The 24,609-nt window shown below is 36.8% G+C and overlaps 1 protein-coding gene across 1 annotated transcript; it reads left to right on the plus strand.

The window, feature by feature from the left end:
* The first annotated feature begins 1,904 nt into the window (after positions 1-1,904).
* CLCA4 (chloride channel accessory 4) lies at positions 1,905-20,322 on the plus strand. The gene is made up of 14 exons (XM_063344567.1): positions 1,905-2,084; positions 3,647-3,787; positions 4,022-4,172; positions 4,845-4,962; positions 5,690-5,861; positions 7,570-7,794; positions 9,564-9,788; positions 11,280-11,457; positions 13,225-13,331; positions 14,761-14,985; positions 15,152-15,419; positions 16,614-16,778; positions 17,675-17,902; positions 19,222-20,322. The coding sequence occupies exons 1-14, from the start codon at positions 1,926-1,928 to the stop codon at positions 19,971-19,973; spliced, it is 3,114 nt and encodes a 1,037-aa protein (XP_063200637.1). The 5' UTR covers positions 1,905-1,925; the 3' UTR covers positions 19,974-20,322.
* The last annotated feature ends 4,287 nt before the right edge of the window (positions 20,323-24,609 follow it).

The following is a 24,609-nucleotide window of genomic DNA, read 5'->3' on the forward strand; positions in this document are numbered from 1 at the left end:
TTTAAAAAGGAATTAGTCATTACTATTTCCAAGGCTTCAGTGACTGCTAAAGACAAACTGAAAACAAGCATAATTTATACTGGTATGAAAAAAAACCCCAAACCACACACAGAAGAATTTAGGTATTTTTTCTGGCCAATATTTCAGAAAAAGTGAGATGATATAGTTTCAAAACATAACCATCAGGAGTTATTTTTTGATATACTAGGAAAACAGATGGAGGTATATCTTCAACCTAGTACTTTTAAGTGCATGTGCCTGGAAAATTTCACGCAGGAATTTTAAAAGAATTGCTTAAGACCTTCAGCAGCAGTTTAGTCTCTTGATTATTAATGACTCTTACAATATCACCAGGACAATATAGTATTTTGAAAAAAGGTAGAGGGCATGACCTGCAAAATTATGGGAAAATCTGCTTAACATCTGTTCCACAAAAATAATAGAAAAGCCGCTACAGAATTCAATCAATAATGAATTAAAGGATGAAAAAATAATCAGTGTCAACCACTACCATAAATTATGAATTTAACTAACAATACAGCTACATCATGAGATATTTGTGAACTGATTACCGTGTGATAGTCCAGTTCAAAATATGGTACTATGTGGGATTAACCAAGCAGCGCCTTAACAAATTAGGAACTACCTAGCTGAGAGATCTCAAAAGGTAGCAGGTAGGGAATCAACACCCAATAGACATTTCTCAAAGGATTGCAAATCAGTGATAGGCGTGATGCTATTAAATACTTTATCAAGGAATTGGAATAAAATATAAAGTCACTTCTGGACAAGTTTCTTCAAGTATGAAATAAGAAATGATGTGGAGGGATAGGACAGCCACACAGAGTAATGTGGCTTGCTTGACAAACTGTTCCCACTCAAGAAAAACACATTTTATTCCAAATGGGATGGTTATTAATCTAAAGTCAAATAATGCCTTTTAAAAGGGGAGATTTTACATACCAAATACTGTATACAGAATTTCTCAGCATTTCACTATCTCACTATCTAATCTTGCTTTTCCTATTGTTTCAATTCTGTCTTATGTAATTATTGCTGCGTTCAGAATTTCTTTTCCAGGAAATTCCAATTATGTTTTTGCAATTATTTTGCTCTTCTAAAACGAATAACAGAGTATAGATCACTTGAAGAGGGATAAGGAAATTAAACTGGGGTTTTTTAGTTCACAATAAAATATCAAGTATTTCCTCCTAAAAGTAACACATAACTAAATGCAGCCAACACATCCAATATAACTGTACTTTCATAGAACACCAGTGTCTTGTTGCCAACATACACCTCTTTTCAACACAAAGGTGGTGTTAGGAGTGAAAAGCAGGTGCGAATCCCTCAGAGATGAGGTACAACACTCAGTGAGTGAGAGGTTTGACCTTATGGAAAGTGAAGCGTTACCACAGTGGGAGTCCCGCCGTGGGAGCCCTGGGACACTGATACTAATCAAAAAAGGGACCCCATGCAGCGGAGCCCTGCTTGGGAGCGAAGCTCAAGGGAGAGCACAGAAGGGGTGGATAACAAAATTTGCACTGATTAACATATCATACACATGCAGTTTCCTGTTTGGCCCACTAGGGAGCTCGCTGATGTAATGCAGGTCTTGTGGTCTGACTACCGAGATCCGCAGCTGGCCGTCACATTGGCAGCCATGCAATAGAGGGGAAGCAAAGGACCCTGGGTTACAACGAGATAAGACACTCTTGGGACTCTACGAACTCGGATGGGAAGAAGCAAACTATCCTAGGTTGCATAATGCGTAACAAGATAAGATGTGCTGGGGCCTGTACATACTCGGATGGGGGGAGGCGAACTCTCCTGGGTCACCATAACAAAGCCTTCTCACGCCCTATGGGCGGTCATATAAATAAGACTGATAAGCCATCGCTTTTCTAACCAAGAACCTCACAGTAATGGAGGTGATTAGGAGTTTGATATTTTTGCTGTCTTTTCAGCTCCTGCATGTGGTGAAAGGTTCAATGGTAAGGTTAAATGAGAATGGCTATGAGGATTTGGTTGTTGCAATTAATCCCCACGTGCCAGAAGATCCCAACATCATCCTGAACATGATGGTAAGAACAATTAATTATTGTTGTTAATTAATTGGTAAAAACAATTAACTGAAAGAACATCCTATGAATGCTTGTTTAATAGCCATTGATTATACTACTGTTTGTCATCAGCTAGTTTGTCTCATAATGTTCTGTTAAAAATTGTAAAGGAAAAAAAAAAGGTTAGGTTTAGTGGCATTTCTGGGTTTAGCTTTTATTTCAATCCACATGGATGCCTCAATAGATAAATTCCCCTAGAACAGGGTGCTGGCCAGGTATCAAAGCAAAGAAATTGTTTGACTACAAAATCAAATCACTAGAGAGAAAACCTGCTGAATGGGCCACGTCTGACAAATGCCCAGGTTCTGCAGTGTCTAATGCCTACTAGACGCTGATGTAGGATTAACTCAGCTCCTTGTAATCTCTAAGATCAATTATGAAAGGTACCATGCTTCATTCAGACATAAATTTTTTAACATTTCCAGATTTCTTTCATCTTTTGAGAAGTTTACATGAAGTAAAAGTTATAGTTTGCTTTTTACCATCAGTCACTGACTGTCCCCTTTTTTAACAATAAGTAGAGTTTAGATCACTCCGTTTTCATTAAGGGACAAACCACTGAGTATTTTAGGGTAGATGTGTACAAGTTGACAGTTACTGTTACTGTGAGATACCTACCACATATTAAATTCAAGTTATAGCTGACCTTATGAGAACTTGCTCTTATAACATTCCTTCAGTTCCCTTGAACTAGTTAAAACTGCTCTGTTCTATCTGCAGAGCAGGCAAGGGGTGGCGTGGGGACAGCTGAAGTGGCACACCGCATAGTGGCACACTGCTCAGCTGCTCGTGGTTTAGCACTCTATCACTCTCAGTCCTGGCAAACTGAATCTCTTCAGGAAATCTCCTTTAGCTGAATTTGAGGTACAGGTAGCATGGATATTTGGTTCCAAACCCTCTGTCACAGCTTGTTTCTCAGTTTATGAAAAGCCTATGGGACAGATTTTAGTTCCCTCCTTCCTGCTTGTTTTTTTTCCCACTAAACACTTAGTGGAGAGAAAAATAAACAAAAGGAATGCTTTTTCTGATGCCCTACTACAAGAGAGGTGGTAAAAGAGTAAAAGGAAAGGAAAGTAATGGCAGCATAGTAGCCATAATACAAATAAGAAGACATGTAAAACAGCAAGTTTGACAGAAAAATGATTACAGTAGTAAGATAAATGAAAAGCAGGTGCAATGTTGAATCTTGCCTGCACTTGCTGTCAGGCCACTATAAATTTAAGGCTAAAATCCTTGTATTTAGTAGTTTTCATCTCATATGAGTGTGAATTTTGTCATAATCTCTGATTAAGAGCAGGGTTATAGAACTGGTGAGAGATTCCCAGAATTACAGCTTAGTCTTTGGCTTCTTTGTTTATTCCTTTCTTAGTGAAGTTCGTAATACTTTCTTAGTTTTGTGTGATGTGCTTCATTCTGCTTTACTGTAATGCTGTTTCTTGATAAGTCTAAATTATTCATTGCACATAGAATCAAGTTTTTAATATTAATATTGACATTAATATTTTATTTCTTTTATTCCATAGAACATGATTAAAAATGCTTCTAATTACTTGTTTGAAATGACAAAACATCGATTTTTCTTCAAGTCTGTAAAAATTATAATACCTAAAACATGGAAGAAAAACACCACCTATTCAAGATTAAAAACAGAATCATATGATAAGGTATGATTTAGAGAACTCTTTTTGATTAGAACAACTAGGAAAAGCTAGACTGACTGATAAGGCTACATTAGAAATCACAGCAAAATCTGGGACTAACCCTGGAAGTTCTTACTCAAAAATGTTGAGAGTGTTCGTAGGATAAAAAAAAAATTGTGGGACTGAATTTATTCAACAAGAATCGCCTAACTCTTCTCTACAACCATGTTATGTATAACTCTGGTCTTACCTTTTCAGGCAGATGTCATCATAGCAGACCATTATATAAAACATGTAGATGATCCTTACACCTTGCAGTATAGAGGATGTAAGGAGAAAGGACAATACATCCATTTCACACCTAACTTCCTGTTAAATGACAATTTGACTAAAGTTTATGGAGAAAAAGGTAATATTACAATTTAATTTAATTGCCTGTTTTATTGTTCGTATGAAATGACCAAGATTTCTGTAAGTAAGTGATTAATGCATTTGGGTACTTTAATTTGCTTGCTAAAATGAAAAAAACTTTGAGAGACGTATTTTTCAGAAGTAGTAAATACCTGTGAAATATCTGAAGTTAAATATTCAAGCACTGGATCCAGAAGTTGTTCATCCCTTTGAAAACCTTAAATGGATATTTCTTTGTACATAACTCCTGCCATTAGCAGTAGCCTTCCTTTTATGACTACTTACCAAAGAAACTGTCCAGTGTTTGCGTATCTGATTTTGTACTACACCGTGTCAAAAATATAAGGTTTGCTGCTCTGTGGGACAGAAGCCTCACAAAATCAAAATTTTCTTAGGTGACTTTTACCAGCTTTGGAGAAAGCCTCTACAACAGTTCTTGCATTTCTGAGAGTCAAATATGAATAAAAATTCTAGTTGTGGTTGCTAAACTGATGCCTTCCTAGTTTTACCTCAAGGAAAAATTATTATCCCAATTGTTTATGTATTTCATAACCTTCCTGTATTACCTCAGATAAGAATTATTTTAAATTGTTAGAATATCTAAGTAATACACTGGTTAACTTTTAAACAGTTGTATTTAGAATGTGCATGTGCTACTCTTCTTCAACAGGTCACGTTTTTGTCCATGAATGGGCTCACTTACGGTGGGGGGTGTTCGATGAATATAGTAATGACGTGCCTTTTTATGTGTCTAGAAATTCTAAAAAAGCAAGTGTTGAAGCAACAAGGTATTTTTTTTTCATATTTCTGCTTTTACATGACACAGGTTTAAATATTCCAATAACATTTTCAATATTCTCATTGTGCTGAGTTTGTATTTTGTAGAGTATTCACAACCTGTTCATATGATTACAAGATGCTTAGTCAGCAACATCTATTGCCTGCTCTGCAGCCCAGAAAACCACAGCTGCCTTCGGTGCAGTTTTGTAAGAGGTTCAGGAGATCAGGCTGGATAATCTTATGCTCTGTGTGCAACTGCAGACTTCGGCCACCATTTGTTTCATACTTATTTAATATGATTTTATTAAAGAGCAGTTATCAGCAACACTGAAATTGCCTGCTGAAACCATTGTAATTTTAAACAGCTTCTACAAAGAGGGACAATAACTGAATCGATGTAGAGAATTAGTTCAGGCTTGCCTTTTTTCCTAGCTCAGGCATGCCAATACAGTCTCTTTTATTGCAACCAGTAGCAGGATGTCTTTCCTGCATACCCTATAATTATCACAAGGAAGATCACAAAAGACCACAAGTGTTTTACGATTTTAACTATTTCTAGATAAGTTTGAGGACCCTGCAAGGCTCAGAAACAGCCGAACTATGTACTTGTGCAATGTCCAGTACAGTGCTGTGTCAAAAGCAATTTGGCTTTGCACAGACAAAATTCAAATAAATAAGCAGTTACAGACTATATATGGGTTCCTAACCAGCCCTGCCTATCTGCTTTTCCCTTAGCTGTCCAGCTGGTGTGACTGGTAGACCTATTTTTGTAGAATACAATGGAGACAAGTATGAGTCAAGACCCTGTAGATACGATGGTCAGCTGTATGAAAAAGGATGTGTATTTATTCCATATATACGACAAAATATCTCACATTCTGTTATGTGGATGCAAAACATACCTTCTGTAAGTATTACTCTTCCTTTCTGGACTGAGAGTTGAGTAACATTTGGGGTCTAGTCAGTTATTTCTGCTGGGGCCAATCACTTCTATTAAAATCTGTTCAAAAGGGAAGACAAAGGAGCTACTGGAAATGATTTGACAGATGTTTCCTGTCAATAAGGGTGAGATGTACTGCAGTCTCAGCATCCTTCTTGCTCTGTGTCTGGAGAATCAGGTCAACAGGCATAAAAATGAAGTATAGAATGACAAATGCCTTGCCCATATGATCAAAACTGTAGGTTTTGATCACACCTTATGTAAACTGGCACCTGAACTGTGCTACCTAGTTATCTCTGTTACACTCCATTGCACAGCAATCTGGTCTGTCTACCCCTAACACAGAAGCAGCAGCCCACCTCTCTTGAAAGCAGCCAGGACAACCAGAGAGGCCTGTTCATGCCTGTTCTGTACTGTTCCAGTGTCTGGGAGAGGGTGCTGGGACAGGGGTTAGCAGGACGGACAGTCTTCTTGCAGCCTAGATGTCTGTGGTACAGGATCACAATTCCTCCAGCTATTGACTTTATTTCTTTAGGCAAACTCTTTCCAAGAACTTTATGGGTGTACTGGGCCTGGCTAGGATACAGTTAGTTTTCTTCATAATGGATCATATGGTGCTGTGTTTTAGATTTTTGACCAAAACAGTACCAATAACACACTAATGTTCTAGCTTTAGCTGAAAAGCATCAAGGTCGCCTCTTTCTCACCCTGGCCCGCCTAGTGAATAGACCAGGGGATGCACAGTAGGCTGGATGGGGACACAACCAGGCAGATGACCCAAACTAACGCAAGAGATATTCTGTACCATATAAAGTCATGCTTAGCATTAAAAGGAAAAAGAGGGGGTTTTAGGAGGATTAGTCAGCTTTTGCTTGGGAACTGTCTGGGCATCAGTCCACCCATGGGAGGTGGTCAGTCATTGCCTTTGCATCACTCATTTTGTTTTATTTCTTCTCTGTTTTCACTTATCCTTCACCTATTAAATAGGGTTTTTTTGCTTTGTTTTATTTTATCTTGACTCTAAAGTTTGGGGTTTTTTAAATTTTATTCCTCCTTTCCTCTTCTGCCATCCTACTGGAAGGCAGAGGAAGTGTGGTGCTTATGTGCCCGCTAGTGTTTTAACCTACAACAATGGTCATGGCCTTCCCTCAGCAGTACACCATGGACATCCTTAGACATCTAAAAGATTATTTCCTGCTTCTCTCAAAGTCTTGACTTTGTATCTTTTGCATGTTTCCTTATTTCACTCAAGAAAACTTATAGGAACTGGTCCAAGACCATCAGCTTAACCCAAGAAGTTGGTTAAATATTCAGGCTGCTAACTTGTGCTGACCTCCATGCTGTTCACCTACAGTATCTATGTTAGTAGGCTTAAATCTAGTAGGACCTCCGTGAATCTGCCACTCCAAGGATCTCAGTAGTTACAGACAGAAAGCTTTGTTTTTGCATGTCACAACATGCTTGTGCTTATGTAAAATCTGAGATAAGTTCTTTTGGAGCACTTTCTTTGGTTGCCTCTTCTAAGATCCTGGCTGGCCAGGTACCGTGGCATGGAGGACATTCGCTGGAGAACACCACCTCCGTTTGTCCTGTCCCACATCATAAACTTCATATTTTCTGAGATATTTTCTTATGCTCACACTGTTGGCTTCAGAATTATTATCTGCCTTTTTAGATTGAATTTTGTGATAAAAACACTCACAATAGTGAGGCTCCAAATATGCAGAATAAGATATGCAACTACAAAAGCACGTGGGAAGTAATTATGGAATCTGACGACTTTCGCAACTCGGCTGTTGTAAATGCTTCTGCACCCCCCTCTGAGACTACCTTCACGCAACTGCAGACCCAAGACAGAGCGGTCGCTTTAGTACTGGATGTTTCTGCGAGCATGTCAGAGGTATGAATACTTATTTTATAAGCAATTGTTAGCAAAAAATGTAAGAAAAACTTACAAAATAAAAAAAAAATCAGTCAATTCTGTAATTAACTTGATTATTTTAGGAAAAAAAAAAAGGACTACTCTCATTCCCCTTGGTAATTTTATTTAGGAATTCCTACAAGATGTCACTTAAAAATACTAAGAATTGTAGGCCAGACTTGGTCTTTTTTTTTCTTGTAAAATCTCAGTTTTATATACTTCCTTTGTTCCAGACCTAGAATGACAATGCAGTTGTATTTCTTCCAAGCAGAAAATGTATCATAGATGGAGTTTCACATTGTATTTTTGTTATGAATGATTCTAAAATTTAAAGTAAATATGTAGGTCACAATATGTCAACAAATTGTTCTTTCTTCATTACAATATTGCTCTTTGTAAACAAGAATGTGAGCTGGCATAATGTTATATCTTTTTAACAAAGCTGAGGTTATGTTTCCTTTTATTTTTTCATAAAACTTTGCATAGGTTTATTCTTTCACTTCTTGTGGCATGAAATACTGAGCTTTTTTATGGATGCAACATTTAGTAAATGTCCCTGAATATGAGCTTATTTACACAAATATCCTAATATTTTTATAAAGCTGTAAGCAATGTGATGATCTGTAGGAAGATGACAAAATTATCTGGGTAGGTAAGGCAGCTATCTCATGATTTATGAATAGACTTCAAACATCTATGCATACTCTAACAGTTTTTAAAAATCAGCTTATATATTCTTTTGATTACATACTGCATTTTCATATCCATAACTTACCTTTTCCGCAGTTCAGTAGTGAGCCATTACTCTCTTACTGAAAATACTGCAAGTTCAATGTTTAATTTCTCACAGGAAGTCAAGCCTAAAAGTAAGATTATTCATCTAAAGAAGGTAATTCAAAAAGCTCAAACATGTTGAGAAATATTCTTAAATATTTGACAGTCATACCTTAAACCAAAATATACATGAAGAAACATAAAGCAGTATATGCTCCAATTCTTTAGTTGTAGCATACATTGTGGGATTGTGGGATTCTCCCATAGTGCACCATCAACAGATCTATTTCCATGCTGTTCTAATCCAGAGCTGTTCTTGAGACTGATCTTCAGTAAAGACCTGCAATTGTAACAAATTATATTATTTTTATTGTACAGATATCTACCAATCATAGTGCATTTTATTAAATCAGTTACTAAATAATAATGGAATGCTAAAAACCAAAATGAAGATAATTATGAAATAAGAACTGCAAGAATAGCTAGCTCTAGATAATGTCTAGATAAATGTTTTGAAATATAAGGTTTTTTTTTCAGTAATTCCTTTGAATAGTTGCATTTAAAATAGCCATACTTTTACTTTAATATTATTTATATTTTCAAAATACTTAGTCTGTAGACTAACCTACTCCTCAGGCATCGTAGGTGTTGTCCTTTTGCATTGCCAATAGGCTATCAAAAAAAAAAATTGACGAAAATCTTGATTAGGTATGAAGTCCTAGCATCAGAAGATGGATTTTGCCTGATGACATCTTTTCTGTAAGCTGCAGTTTGCTGCACTTTCACAAATACCAGAATATGGTTTACATATCCTTTCTTCTAGAACTGAGCACACATATGAGTTATCTTATGGCAGATAGTTTTCAGTTTCTAATTACTACCTGATCAACACCAAAAATTTCTGTATTTTGTTCATAGGCATAGCTTTTCAGAAGAGATTGCATTCTAAGGACATTGTTTTTCTTCACATACAGAGTGACCGCATCGGACATCTCCGTAGTGCTGCAGAGGATTTTCTGCTCCGTGTTATTGAAATCGGTTCCTGGGCTGGAATTGTCACATTTAGCTCTGACGCATCTGAAAAAGCTCCTTTGCAACAAATAACCAATGATGCAGCACGCGAAAAACTTGTTCTGTGTTTGCCTACAGTTGCTAGGGGAAAAACCAATATCTGTGCGGGCATACGTAAAGGACTTAAGGTAAAGTACAATGTCGAAATATCTCCTGGAATGTATAAAAAATGAGGAAGAAGCGAGAAACATACTTGATAGCCCACAACATGGATTTCCTATGCAATGGCAGAGTTAAGAAAGATAATACGATTCTTGAATCTATCAGGAGAAAATCTGGAATAGAAACTATTTGGCATTACCATTATATGGCATTAGAAAGAGTATTACCAGAAAACAGGCCAGATGTGATGTCCATGCTTCAAAACGGATATTGAAAAATAAGATTAAATTCCAAAATGAGCTACAAGAATGATCTAAACTTTAGCAGATCAAATTTCTAGTTGGAAACCTATGAAGCTTATTCTATTTAGTTGTTTAAGAGAAAGTTAAGAGGTTACTTTAATACAGTTTTTTAATTACTTCTAGAGGAAAGACATATGCAGTACTGCAGTCCAAACTCTGACATGACTGGATAAACTCACAGCCCAGTCACATTGCTGGGTGTATATACAGAGAAACGGCTGCAGACCAACACACCAGTGAACATCATATTGTATTTCTGCAAATTCTAAGATTTTTTTCTAGCAAAATGCGGACTGAGGAAACACCAGAGATCTGACTCATGAATCACTATTAACGTATAGAATAAATAAGTATTAAAATGGGAAGCTGTACAATGGTAGTATTGTCAGTTCCCACAGTTCACTAGTCATGAATCAAGCCCTTAAAACTTGAACCCCCTTGCAAATCATGAGATGGATAGATATTATTATTTATTTGTCTGTTTTACTTCCTTGGGCTATCAGTCTGAAGTCCCAGAAGGTATTACCTACTTTACATGCAAAACTGAAAATCAGGAGCAATGGGTAGGAAAAGGGAAGAAAGTGAAAGAGAGAAATTGTACAGAGAGGGATGAGACTGCTGAGGTAGCTGAGAGTCCAGGGTGGAGAGGATGCTCAGGACAGGGGGATATCAGGAGGAAGCCTGACAACCAGAACAGGGATGGAACAGCCGGGACAGAGGCCTGCCCCATGGGTACTCCCTACCCCTTTCTGCACCACCTTCAGTTACCTCAGAGTCCACCCTTAGACACAAGTCTGTCCTTTTCTACTCCTGAAATTTTGATTGGAGAATAAAGAGTAGTTCCAGACAGTGGACATAAATTTTTAATATGGTACTCTTAAATGTCCAGTCCCTGAACCAACAAAGCATATACAGGCAGAATGCTTCTGACATCTTCAGTTTGGGACAGGTTCTTCTAGGAAAATATATATTAAATATTCATTATTTATAACTGAACACTTACTAAATCTACTCAATTAGATGTCGCAATATCAATTGCAATAATTAATATTGTAATAGTTTCAGTGTTGAAAATTCAAACACTTGTTAAAGAATAAACTTGTCTTATATTTGAAGTATGTAAATGCATGTAAATGCATACATTGACTGCTCTGGGATAAACTAGTATTTAAAAATTATTCTGCTGCTTATGTAATTAATTCTTTCTTGATGCAGTTAATTGCAGATAAAATGACTACTACATATGGTTCAGAAATTGTGTTACTGACAGATGGAGAGGACAGACATATGGCAGCTTGCCTTGATTTGGTGAAAAAAAGTGGGGCAAAAATTCACACTATTGCACTGGGGCCAGACGCAGCCAAAGAATTAGAAGAATTTTCAAAACTAACAGGTAAATATTCTAAATACAGTCTTTTGCTGGCATGCATATTCAAGTGTGAAAATGTAAAAGTATGACAATTCATTGCTCTGAAAAAAAGAAACTTAAGAAATTTAAAACAAATTTAATTTTAAAGAATTTTGGGTTTCACAACAGGCTGTTTTAATACAGAGAAACAGAACTCTTTAGATCCATAGATTTGCTTTAAAAGCTGCCTTGGTTTAAAAAATGCAATAACCCGACAATACCCTATTACTAAGGAGATTGAACGATCATATTGTTATATAACATAAAAAAGAATTGTCTAGAATTTTATTTCTGGCATTACATGCAATGACTATAACTTTCTATATGCTTTAACTTCTAAGCATTTTTTATTACCTAAAAAATAATAATTTTCTTCAACTGTTGCAGCTGAAGTGCACTGGCTAGGAAATTGTAAACACAGGGACTACCCTTGTCATTAGCAAGTATAGCTGTCAGCTGAGCTGGAGCTACAGAATTAGTTTGAAAACAACCATTTAAAAACTATCCATAAGGGTGTTGCTTCATGCTACAGCACCTGCAAATGCCATGGAAGAATGAAAACTTGCGTAGATCCAGAAAGCAAGCTGACTCCAAAAAAATATGGTGAATAAATACTCTTTTTTGAGAGGTGTCCATGCTGTGCGTTTGCAGACTACAATCCACTTGTTTTAGCAATTCAAGTAACTTGGAATACCCTTATGCACGCTTCAACATCATTAGATCAACAGGACTAAGGGAGAGTCCAGAGTTGAATTATGTTCTGTCCTGCGTTTTAAGACAGAATTTGTTTAAGCTTCACTTGCAGAGTATTTTTTAAGAATGATTTGTGAGCTGGAAAGAAGCCACGTGGTCCTTCAGGATGTAGTCTTCAACCAGCAGGCCTTCCTGCTTAGAAACAAAAATCAATTTTCCAAAGATACTGAATAGATCTCTGAGCTAACACCTCCTCTGGCTCACACGACTCCACGTGTTCTCTCATGAGACGGAGCCATTCACCTGATGTAGCCGGCACACTGTATGTCAGCCTGTGCACAAGGGAGGAGGGCAAGAGGCATTTGGTGGTAGGGAGGAGCTGTGGGCAGCCCCTGCACACCCCAGGTAGGCTCCCCAGGGCTCAGCAGTCTCTCCCTTGCTCTGGGATTCCGGTAACCTGTGCCTGAGGGGCACAGTGATGGCTCAGTATGTCTGGCATGTACGATCCTAGTTTGAGAGAGAATTGCAACAAATGCATAAAGTGCATATGCTTCAGTAGAGCAGTATGAAGCCATATTCATTAATGGAGCTGCGCTGAGTATGAGAACCTTCAATGAACTAGAGCTGCTTGAACTCAGTATGCATGAAAAGACATCTAAACTTCACATTTGGAAATAAAGATGATCTGGATTTTAAGAATCAAAAACCGTGGAATGCCACTGTGTCTTTTCTGCAGAGGTATTTTCAGAGCAGAATTTCACTGAAGGGATAATATGTGACACAAATGTACTAGGGAAAGCCTAAAAATGCTGTACATGATGGTATGCTGCAGGGAGTGATTTTTTTGCAAACTCTGACAATGACAGATGAGTTGATCACACAATCCAGAATTTACTATGACACGTGCATTAACACAATAATAAAAGCATACATTTCTTCTTTTGATTTTGTAACAAATTTGCTGTCTCATTTGAAGATTCCGTACTGGAAGTCACATAAAATTTAGCAATTTTAGAGTAAAAAAATAGTATCTCTAATTCTTTTGCTCTTGTCTTTCAGGAGGTTTAATGCTTTCTGCTACAGATGGAGCCACTCCCAGTAAATTATCCAGGATATTCGGTGTAATTACCTCAGGAAGTGGAGATATTTCTGAACAATCTATTCAGGTCTGAATTTCAACACTTTTTCGTCCTATGCTTTTACTTCATCAGTAATTGAATTAATCTAGACATTAATGGTCCTAATTGTCAGTGACTCAATTTGGAAATAGGAGCATGTCGCAGATGGAGCGACGCACTTCATTCATAGAGAGAAGCGGGAATACATTAATTCATATAAAACAGGGATTTAACAAAATTTGATGGTAAATGTGACTATGTTTTAACAAGATTCAATGGCAAGGCACACTTGGTTATTTACTGCATAGAGGACAGGGCCAGACAGAACTGTCAGGGAGATCCTTCCATTGAGTTAAGGTTTCAGGAAGGACCTCCTTGCTTTCTAAACAACTTCTCAGAGAGGAGTCTAGGTGCAGCTGGATCCAGTCCTGGTCCCAGACTTGATCAATGGTTTATATCTAAAGGATTATTTATGTACAATAAATCCTTTCTATCACTTAGCTAAGATTTCAAAGTTTAGTCACTTACCAAGGATCTGTTGTGGCAAGGAATCTGTGAATTTCAAGAAGCAACCTTGAGCGGGTGTCCCTGCTCAAGGGGAGATCCTGGCGTACAGCCCACTGCCATTCAGGAGAGCTCAAAGGGCTCTTGGGCTGTTCATTATTTACAGAGGTAAGATGATTACCTATAGTCATATTTGCATATTGATGTATTACTCAAGTTAGCCTTGGCTATTGTGTTGTTATCTGTCTCCCTGAAACCACGTTGAGCCCAGATGCAGCCATCACAACTAGATGCACCCATTGTGACCACCAAGAGTGGTTATCACTTTGGCAGGGTTACGGGAGGTAAAGGTCAGGTTGGCACCTGGGGAGAGGGAGAACACCACCACAGAGCAAGTACATTCTTTAGTGATCTTCTACATTTCACTGCAATGAAATAAATGTATAATTTACATAATTTCTCTCTCTCCCAGGATTTTAAGACAGGCAAACTCCAGTGGAAATACAGTTTACTGGCCCAATGCTTTAGATAGGTAGATAAATAGTTTAGATAGAGAAATGAAGGACTTACCCTTTATGTAACTTACTCTGTTTACCATAGTTTTACACTTAAAATCAATGTTACTATGCAAGCAGCCATTTCATAAAGTGAATCTGGGATTTTATTAGTTTTCTTCATTCAACAGTGGTACCAAATGGCTCCTAATTTTCCTGTACATAGAAACAGCAGAACTAAAAAGCCTGCCATCTTCTCGATATGATTCCGAGTTGTACATAAGTAAGCAGAGACCTTTTTTCATGCTAGTTTCCAAAACACGTAAATGCTTTTCAGTTCTCTCCACCAGGACTAATCCATTTAAAGTCAGCAATGAATAGATACAATGTTGTACAATGGATGAGGAATCACTCTGAAAATATATTAAATGCTTCTTTACTAAATAGCAATAAGACAAATTTTATTTCTCTAACAATAGCTTGAAAACAAAGAGCTAGTTGTTCAGCGTTCTGGATGGATGAATGCTACTGTGCCTGTTGACAGAACTGTGGGAAATGACACTTTCTTCAGCATTTCATGGAGTCAATCTCAACCATTTTTTTTCCTGAGGGACCCCAAAGGAAAAGAATACGGAAGCTCAGACTTTACAATCAATAATTCAAACCGAAAGACAGCTAGACTCAGTATAAGTGGCACTGCAGAGGTAAAGACTGAACTTTTCTTTTATTTTCTGAATTGACATTTCCTATAGACTAGCATATGGCTTTCCTTTAATTATTTTTTTATTATATAAGGGAAACAATGACCCTGTTAGAATATGAAGTTTGCTAGGTTTTTTGGGGTTTTATATTTTTGTATTTTATTCACAGGTGGGTGACTGGCAGTTTTGTATTAAAAATGTTCATACGGCAACTCAAGGTATATCAGTAACAGTTACCTCTCGACCAGCATCTTCTGATGTTCCTCCTGTGAGGACTGCAGTTCACATGAGCAGGGCAAACGGAGCATTTAATCCAGTTGTTGTTTATGCAGAGGTTAGCCAAGGGTTTTTGCCTGTTCTTGGTGCAACTGTGATAGCCACCATAGAGACGGACAGTGCTGCAGCAGTAACCCTTGAACTTCTTGATAATGGAGCAGGTAAGGTTCCACATACATAGTAAAAACCTTTACATTTATGCATTTTGGAATCCAAGTCTGCATGCTCCCCTCAGGTTTACCACTAAGGACTGAGTCATGGCTATGACCTAAATCAAGAAGAAAATAAAAAGGGAGACAGAGAATCCCACCGCTTTAGGATGGAAGTAAGCTACGAAGCTTTTTATTGGTGAGGAAAACAGACATGGGCCTTTACCTGAAAAATTGTTCTGCTTTCTTTCCTGTGCTGTGATTAAGGGTGAAATCAGAAGAACTGTGCATGGTAGAGGGTACGTTGCTCATATCTACTTTCTGAAAGTGTGCTTCATGTAATGATCTGCCCTCAAGAGGCATGGTGAAAAGAGAACAAGCTGTTCTGTTAGTCCATCTCATATTCTATGAAGCTGGACTACAGTCTTAACATTAGCTTGCCAAATGTTAACTTTATCTTTTTTGTATGTTAAATAAATGCATTACTCTTTTCAAGAATACTCTTTCTTAGAGCAATAGCAAGATATTTATGGCATTCAGCATCCCTCGATCTCTTTTCATCTCTTCTCTTTTCTCTCACCACTGCTGCAGACCTGTAGCTTTATGAGTTCAGTAGTAGGCAGCAGTGGCTCCTCATTCAGTCCTTGCTTTCACATTGCTGTACTTAAAAATATAATAAGTTTTCAATGTATTATCCTGTGTTTCTTAAACATCTTCTATTTTCTGAACCCATGAGGTTATTTTTACATTGCTGCCAGGCTTTAAAATAGTTAGCTTGGATACCACCAGCAGATCATCTACTACAGCCAGTCAGGTACAAGTGCATAAGTTCACTTAAAGAGAAGGAATCCTGTCTTGATGAATTCCTGGCCAAAGGTTAAATTATGACATTTTTCTAATTTAAAGGTGCTTCATGTAGTAGATGGCAAATAGGTATTAACTTGGTGATTCTATATAGTAAGAAGAGATTTACCTAGTTAAAAGTGTTAATGCAAAATGGTTCTTTTTAAAAAAATGCATATGAAATGCAGGCTGTCGTAGTGGGACCACTCCTATTTTTAAAGATGTCCACATTACAAAAACACTGCCAAGTTTCCTGCATAGTAAGGTTCAGGTTTTGCGTTTATGTATGAACAGCAAAAATAACCTTGTTTACCAGCAAGGTATCTTGTTTGAAATATTAATTCTCAATAATTCTATACCAAGGTGCTGACACGATAAAGGACGATGGAATTTACTCAAGATACTTTACTTCTTTACAAGGCACTGGAAGATACAGTGTAAAAGTGCATGCCCATGGGAAAAATATAACCACCAGACTTGGCTCCAGGCAAAATCGAGCCTTGTATTTACCAGGCTACAAAGAAAATGGTAAAGTGCATTTATGAATCAGACAATTCTTTGCATGATTTGATGTAGAGGGGTGTACAGGTTTAGCAAATGGGGTCATTTAGATTCACAAAAATTGCATTTGATGTTAAAAGATGTTCCATCTATCATTTTCACTACAAAAAAAAGCCCAAACGAAACAAGCCAGCTGCAACTACTGTTTCCTGTGTATAAGAATAGCATAGAACGTTGTCTTTAATCTAAAAATGATTTTCTCTTACAGCCATGAGGATAAACATTGCTCAGAATCTGTATTGTAGCATCTCACAACAGGAATTTCAAATATGTAATTCTTCTTGAGACTTTAAAACAGGGATTTGGGGTAAATAAATTCAGTGTGCAATGTTAGTATACGAACTAATGCTGCTAGAAAACTTAGCTTTTAAGATTTCTTAGTACGTTTTAAGATTTTTTAGTACGTTTTCATCTTAATGCTTAGAAAAATATTATCTGTTGCAATTTAATATTCTCACACTTATACATTGTGAAATTTAGAAAAATCAGCATAAAAATTGTCTAAAACCCTTACAAAGTATGGCCTATATAACTTAAACTCTCTTAAGGCCTGCAGTATGGGTGAAGAGATGGATAGAACTACCTTATTTCAGCTATGACTCACAAACGTCTGCAACCTGCTTTACTGGTTGCATCATTTCCAACTTTTACGCATTTCAGACTTTGTCTGCCTTTTGGGTTTCCTAAATTTTATGCTGAGAATCCTGAGATCACCCTATTTTCTGTCTTTACCTCACTAACTTTCCACTAAATTTGAATAAGCCAAAGAAAACTTACAGGATGAGAAGAGACAATAACAGATAGCGAAAGAACATGTAATTCAGAGTTCTGTCATGATGAAAGTTGAAAAATGTTTTAAACAGGTAAAATTTGTATAAATGCACCAAGACCTAAATTTACTGATAAAGAAGCCCAAGCCACGCTGGGAAGTTTCAGCAGAATTTCAACAAGTTCCCTTGTAGTGAATACAAGAGAAGATTCTGCTCCTGTTTATCCACCCTGTAAAATTACAGACCTTCATGCTCGTATAGAAAACAACACAATAGTCTTGTCTTGGACAGCTCCAGGAGGTGACTTTGACAATGGAAAAGGTGAGTCAGACACTACATTTTTGTGACATGAGGTTAATATTTTTATCAGAAAGGACATACCCTGAGGATGACTCTTTCCCACCTGAAAATGTAACCAGACAGAAAGTTAACTGTTTTAGTTCTTAATTTTTCATGTTGAAAAAAACCCAAACTGGATAAACTAAGGAATATTATAAACAAATCAAGTAAATAAAATTATCATACAACCACCAGAGACTTTAGCAACAAGTCTTAGTCCAAGTCTGTGCAAAATTAAAAAAAAAAAAAAATCAGCCAACATGGACAATACAAATATTTAGTCTATTTACAAGGACGTAAATGGACTACAGAGATGCAGTAATGTTCTGTCCAAAATACTAATTTTAAGGTTGTTGTACAGGAAAAATGAAACCTAATTACAGATGAAATGTACAAGCATTTCCTTGCATAAGCCAGAGATTGTATGTTAAAATATACAACCTACAGTTATGCAGATTACAGTTTCAGATTAAAATCTTACATTTATCTAAAATTTTTAATAACCAGACACATAAGGAAAAATAATAATAATAAAAGAAAGAAACTCAACTTCTTTTCTTGCTATTTATTGCTATTTTAGCAACTATTTATCTAAAAGCTTTTATAGCTAAAGTGGTCAGTTATTGCATTATAGTTTAAGATAGCAGGTCCTGCACTGGTTTGGAGCTGGGTATATCATACACATCCTCTGCTATCTAAAGAGGAAAAGATATGCATAAGAGGAAGCGAGGGGGAAGAGGGGAAAGTCTTGAAAAGCTACAGACTTGAAATTGAAATGGCAGAATTCCCTCAGATTAATCAAACACATTTATAGCAATGTACCTACCAGTTTTTTGATTACAAGTGGGAGAATCATTTTGTGTCTTTTGCAGTTTTTGCTATCAAAACCTCATGTTGAGAGAGAGAATACAGATCAGATGCAAGGCCCACCCCTGCTATCTAAACATAGATATTAAATTGCCATTTCACCTGATGTTTGTATTTGGACAGCACGGTTTCTCATTCAGCTACATTTTGCACAGGTCTGCAGAAAGCTAACAGTGTTGGTGAAACAATATTTTAAGGCCAGTGAAAAGAAGGAATTCCCAGACTAAGCAACAGTAGACCTTTGACACTGTAAAATAAGGTTTAAAAACAAATTTGCCAACCCTCCATGCGGAGCAATACAGTCAGTAGTAAAACAGGAATCATTAGCACATTCTTTTACAAAATGTCTCTAGAAGTCCTATACTGTCACCACAAGCAGGGATATCAAAACATATATATTAATTTGTTCTTAACATGCACTCTTTTTTCCCTAGCTGATCGCTACATAATAAAAAGCAGTGAAAATCTTCTGGACCTGAGAAATCATTTTGATCGTGCTACTTCTGTGAATTGCTCTAATCTCATACCTAAGGAGGCTGGTAGAGAAGAATCATTTAAAATTAAAACAGACAATTTTGTAATAGAAATTGACACCATAATCTACTTCGCTATACGTGCTGTTGATCATACCAAGTTGATTTCAGAGGTGTCTAATATAGCACAAGTCACGTGGTTCATTCCTCCAAAAGCATCTGTGCCTTTAAATTATGACAGCAACAATGATAGCACTAACAGTACAGTAACACCAGTGCCTTTAAATTATGAAGGCAACAATGATAGCACTAACAGTACAGTAACAGCAGTGCGTTTAAATTATGACAGCAACAATTATAGTGCTAACAGTACAGTAACAGCAGTGCCTTTAAATTATGACGGCAACAATGATAGCACTAACAGTACAGTAACAGCAGTGCCTTTAAATTATGACAGCAACAATGATAGCGCTAACCGTACAGTAACAGCAGTGCCTTTAAATTATGATGGCAACAATGATAGCGCTAACAGTACAGTAACAGCAGTGCCTTTAAATTATGACGGCAACAATGATAGCGCTAACAGTACAGTAACAGTGTCAATAGCAGCTCTGTGTGTAGCAGTTGTCTGTACTATTGTAATTTCAACTCTGTATGCTTTACAAAAACAAAAGGGAAGACTGGATATTGAAACAATGCAAAAGCTTGTGTAAAATAAAATTAACAAATAGAAGGAATTTACTGTAATTTTTGCTACACCAGTTTCAAAGTAGGGAAAGAGGTATTTGTACATTCAAAAAATAAGCACATTGATTTTAAACGAAGTATTTGTCTTTTTTGATAGGCTTATAGATGTAAATTCTCAAAAGTATGCAATATATTCAAGCACATGTACACTGATTAAATGTTAAACATGAAAGCATGTACTCAGAAATACAGTAAACTATAATATGTGTACCATAATTTGTATCTATGTGACAAAAATACTTAACTCTTCTGTTATCTGCAAGATTTTTCCAATGCAGTTTTTTTTTCTTAAATAAAGAAGGCAAAGGAATGTGATACTTCCCTTATTTTTATTCTCCACATAACAACCAAGTAAGGTGAAGTGGGAAAAAGATCAGAAAAATCTTCAAGTAGTGCAATGATTTCCTATGTATCTTTCACATGTTTTCAGTTTTGTTTTGTTTTGTTTTTTAAATTAAAATATGTACCTCCAGGCTGATTATTTTAAAAAAAAGTATTTAAGTATGTATATCTACAGGTGTGTGGAAGAGTTCAGTATATAAATACTTTCAGAATGAGAGTTGCAGTGTACATGCAAATGGGCACATGGAAGATGTACCTAGGTGGAGACTAAACAAAGCTGTAAGTTTGGAGCTAGAACAAACCTTTATACAACAAGAGGTAATTTAAAGGCTGCTAATGGAGAAGGAGTGTGAGGGATACAGGGAGAAGGGTAATCTGTACGACTCTGAGCTTGCTGTCTAGCAAATTAACAACTGATTCAAACAAGAATGCTTCACACTTCTTACATGGCCAAATACTTTTTACCTCTGCCTTCCAAAAACTGGGAAAAATGTACAAAAACAATGAAAAAATGTTAAATTCAACAGTCAAATTATCATTCAAAGTCTAGCATTACCCAGTAAATATAGCATGTCTAGCAAACATGAGTACTTTCATTTACAAGCTTGATAATATTGATGCAATTTCTGAGCTAGGTCTCTTCTTTGAGAAGAAAAGGCTCAGAGGGGACCTCATCACAGTATTCCAATACTTAAAGGGCAGTTACAAAGAGGATGGATGCTCTCTCTTCACACAGAGCCACATGGAAAAGACAAGGGGCAATGGGTACAAGAGGAGTTTCATCTTCATACAAGAAATTTTTTTACAGTAACAACAATCAATCAGTGAACAACCTCTCCAGGGACATGGTAGAGTCCTCATCACTGGAGGTTTTCAAGATGGAACTGGACAAGGTGCTTGGTAATCTCATCTAGGCACCCTAGTTGGACCAGATGATCTTTCAGTGTCCCTTCTAGCCGAGGCTATTCTATGATTCTATGGTTTTCCTGCAAACACCAACAAATCTATGCAAACGTTGAATAATCATCTGAAGTTTTCTTCTCTGTCTTTAAATCTGCAACATCAAATTTTGCCCTTTGTTCTACCTTACCTTTTACTTTTTAACTGCACCAGCTTTTTAATATTTAAATGGAATTTCTCTACCTTTCCTATATTTATACTTGCCACAAGTTCTGCTTTTTCTTTATCTAGGTTTCCCATTTTTGTAGGCTTCTGCACTTCTACATAATGCCATCTTTTAACGGACCTTACTATTGGATGTGTTTTCAGATCTAAAATTCCATTTCCCCAAGCAATAATAAATGTCATAATTTCAGTTCATATCAAGGCCAGAATAGCTGTCACATTTTAGAGGAGAGAGACTCCTTTGGAGAAGAGAGTCAGTAATAAAAGAATTATTTGCTGATATCACCTCCCTCTAATAGTTTTTAAGTCACTGAATGTCCATTTATTCAGAAATATTTCCTTTGGTTTCTTCTGAAGTGTTTTCCTATTCCCTAAAGTATTTCTGCTGCATACAAATGGTTTGGTAGGAACTACATCATACAATCAGAATAAATGGGTTGCAGCACTGTTCTTGAAATTATTTCCTAGAGTTACATAAAAATATGACAGACCTTACACAGCCAATCTCCAAGTTCCAAGACAGCTCATCCATTACTCTGAAAACACCCAATCCTACCTGCCTAGCGAGCGGAGCGGCAGTAGTCTATTGTGTGGCGACACTGACATCTAGTGGGCTCCAACAACAATTCCAGTTTTCCCAAATGTTCCAAATACCGGTTTATATCAAAGCATCTCTCTCTGGGGTACTCTGACCGTAATATAAATGCATATTTAAAAGTACAATCGAAAATGAACAGTCGAACATTGAATTTAGTACTTAATGCTGGCTATTACTATAGGAGCATGAAGAAGATTTATTTAAATTGGGAGCTTCAGTATACTGACTTTTTTCTATAGAAAAAGCTCTGAAGAACTTAGTTCAAGTAACACAGGATTCAGCACTCCTCCAAACATGTCTGCAAAAGACAGACAAAATTTGTTCTTTCATGCTTCCTGACAAGCAAGTGCAAAGTGACAGGATAAGATTGTTCGGCTTATTTCAATGATTATATTTACACTAACAGAATGTACGCTCAAAAGCTATCTGGGCTGGCATCCCAGTTGCTGACACAACTGCCATGTGCCAGTTCAGGCTAGCTAGAAAAGATACAATAGTTAAAGTCAAAACCATATAAGCTTTGTTCCTCAGCATGTTCTTCCCATGCTCTTTAAATAATTTCAGCTTCCAGCTTCCTACACAAGACCTCACAGTGTTTCACGGAGATGAGTTTAGTTATTCCTATACCACACGTGGAGAAACCATAGTACCATGTGACAAAGTGACTTCCTCACAGTCATCAGCAGGGAAGTGGCAGAGCTGCAATTAAACCTCCAGTCATTAAACTATCATCGCACAGAAGGAGGAAGAAACCCCAAAACTTTAATTTTTATTTCCATAGGGGACAGTTATGGCCTACAGAATTTTCCATACAATCTTCCTCCAAGTATAAGGCAGACAGCTGGGGTGCGGGACAAAAGTATTAACCTGCCTGGGTATCAAACTAAGCCACTATGGCTCCAGGAAGTATGATACCGAAAGGACAAAGATCACAAAAACCACACATGATTTACCTAGTCCGGTTCCCTGAGATTTCAGGACTTTCACTTACTGAATGTTTTGCCAGTTGCTGCTTGCAGTTCTAGTACAACTCCAGTTTAAGTGTTTAGGGGAAGCACAGCGACAGCTGCCGTAAGGATCAGTAGAAGAGTGCACTAATGTGAAAAGGAGCATTAATTCTCACTCAGATAGCTGCAGTTTCTGAGCGGAAGCGTGCTGTTGAGAACAGCTGTTTTCTGGTTCTGTCAAATCCAGTCCCCAGATTTTTCATGAAAGCCTGATTGTACACAGGCCAGGCAGCTGGCACTACTGATTTTATAATCTTTGCCTTCTTATTATCAAGCTAAGCTCACAGTTCTTAATGTTGGCACAGAAATATAGACTCACACACAAACAAATGCCCTTACCTATTTCAGTAAAACAAGCTTTGACTGTTGAATGGAGGTAAAATTTAATAATGTTTGTTTTAAGTGACACATTCTGCTCCTTTTATTCTTCTATATCGTTTCACTACATTAATAAATGTTAAATCAAATTTACCTTCAGATTTTCATGCACATCTATTTTGAAAATCTGGTTCCAGGATTGCTGCTATTCTTCAAAGTATTTGTTGGAGTTCTGCACAGTTGTGACTGGTAATACATTGCCAGAACGTTTCATTTCCCGCTGTTTAACTGCATTAAAAAAAGGACATAAATACAAAAATATTCATAAACCAGCTGGCTTATGCAAATATATGCTGCGGTTATGTAATCATGAGTGGGAAGGGGAATAATGTATATACACGCAGTGACACAAGATGTGACCCATATAAGTCAATGTATTAGAGAACTAAATATATATGAATTCCAACGTGGATACTACATTATTGGGATTACACATACTACCAAAATGTGTTTGTTTATTTATTTTATCACATTTTCACAGTGATACAAACTGACTTATGGAGGCATTTTGGGGCTGTCTTTGTTAAATCTTTAACTCCAAAGCCTTTGATTTAAACACTACCTTCCCATAAAGTCAGAAAGCAGTACTGGGAGTCAGCTTAGAAGCAATTAAGTTATAAGATATTCTTCTTCATATAAAAATATTTTATTGTCTTAATTATACTATAAATCTTTATATTAATACAATTTTGATTGGTTGGTTTGAGTTTTTTTGGTAAATGTAAGTTTTTAAGCATATGGTCCAAGACTCGCTAGCATTGAGGAAAGAATATTGGAAGCACTCCCAATGAATACACTAGATATTGGTAAGTTGTATTCAAAGGATTGCTTTATAATGCAAATATTTTAGGATAATCATACATTCCAAACAAAATAAAAATTTACATTATCTATCAACCCATTCTGAACCATACTAAACTGTGCTAAACCTACAATTTTTCTGCAGTAACCTTAAAAAATGCTCAAGATTCCACACACTTTTAATGTTTTTGATTTTCATCAAGCTTTTCAAGAAAAGTCTAATGACAAGAAATAAAATCTTAAGATTAATTTCTTCACAGGTAATCTGCACACAGAAACAAAGTTAATACAGTGCTAGTAACAGCAACTGTGCTCCAGCATCTAGTTATTCAACCTAGAGATCTCAAGGTT

This window comes from Chroicocephalus ridibundus, chromosome 8, assembly GCF_963924245.1.
Source record: "Chroicocephalus ridibundus chromosome 8, bChrRid1.1, whole genome shotgun sequence".
Classification (NCBI taxonomy): domain Eukaryota; kingdom Metazoa; phylum Chordata; class Aves; order Charadriiformes; family Laridae; genus Chroicocephalus; species Chroicocephalus ridibundus.

Bases quoted from the DNA above. Each gene is read 5' to 3' on its own strand.
- CLCA4 (XM_063344567.1), top strand. From the start codon at position 1,926: ATGGAGGTGATTAGGAGTTTGATATTTTTGCTGTCTTTTCAGCTCCTG. The intron at 7,795-9,563 runs GTATGAATACTT...CTTCACATACAG, and splicing joins TTTCTGCGAGCATGTCAGAG to AGTGACCGCATCGGACATCT. The intron at 17,903-19,221 runs GTGAGTCAGACA...TTTTTTCCCTAG, and splicing joins TGACTTTGACAATGGAAAAG to CTGATCGCTACATAATAAAA.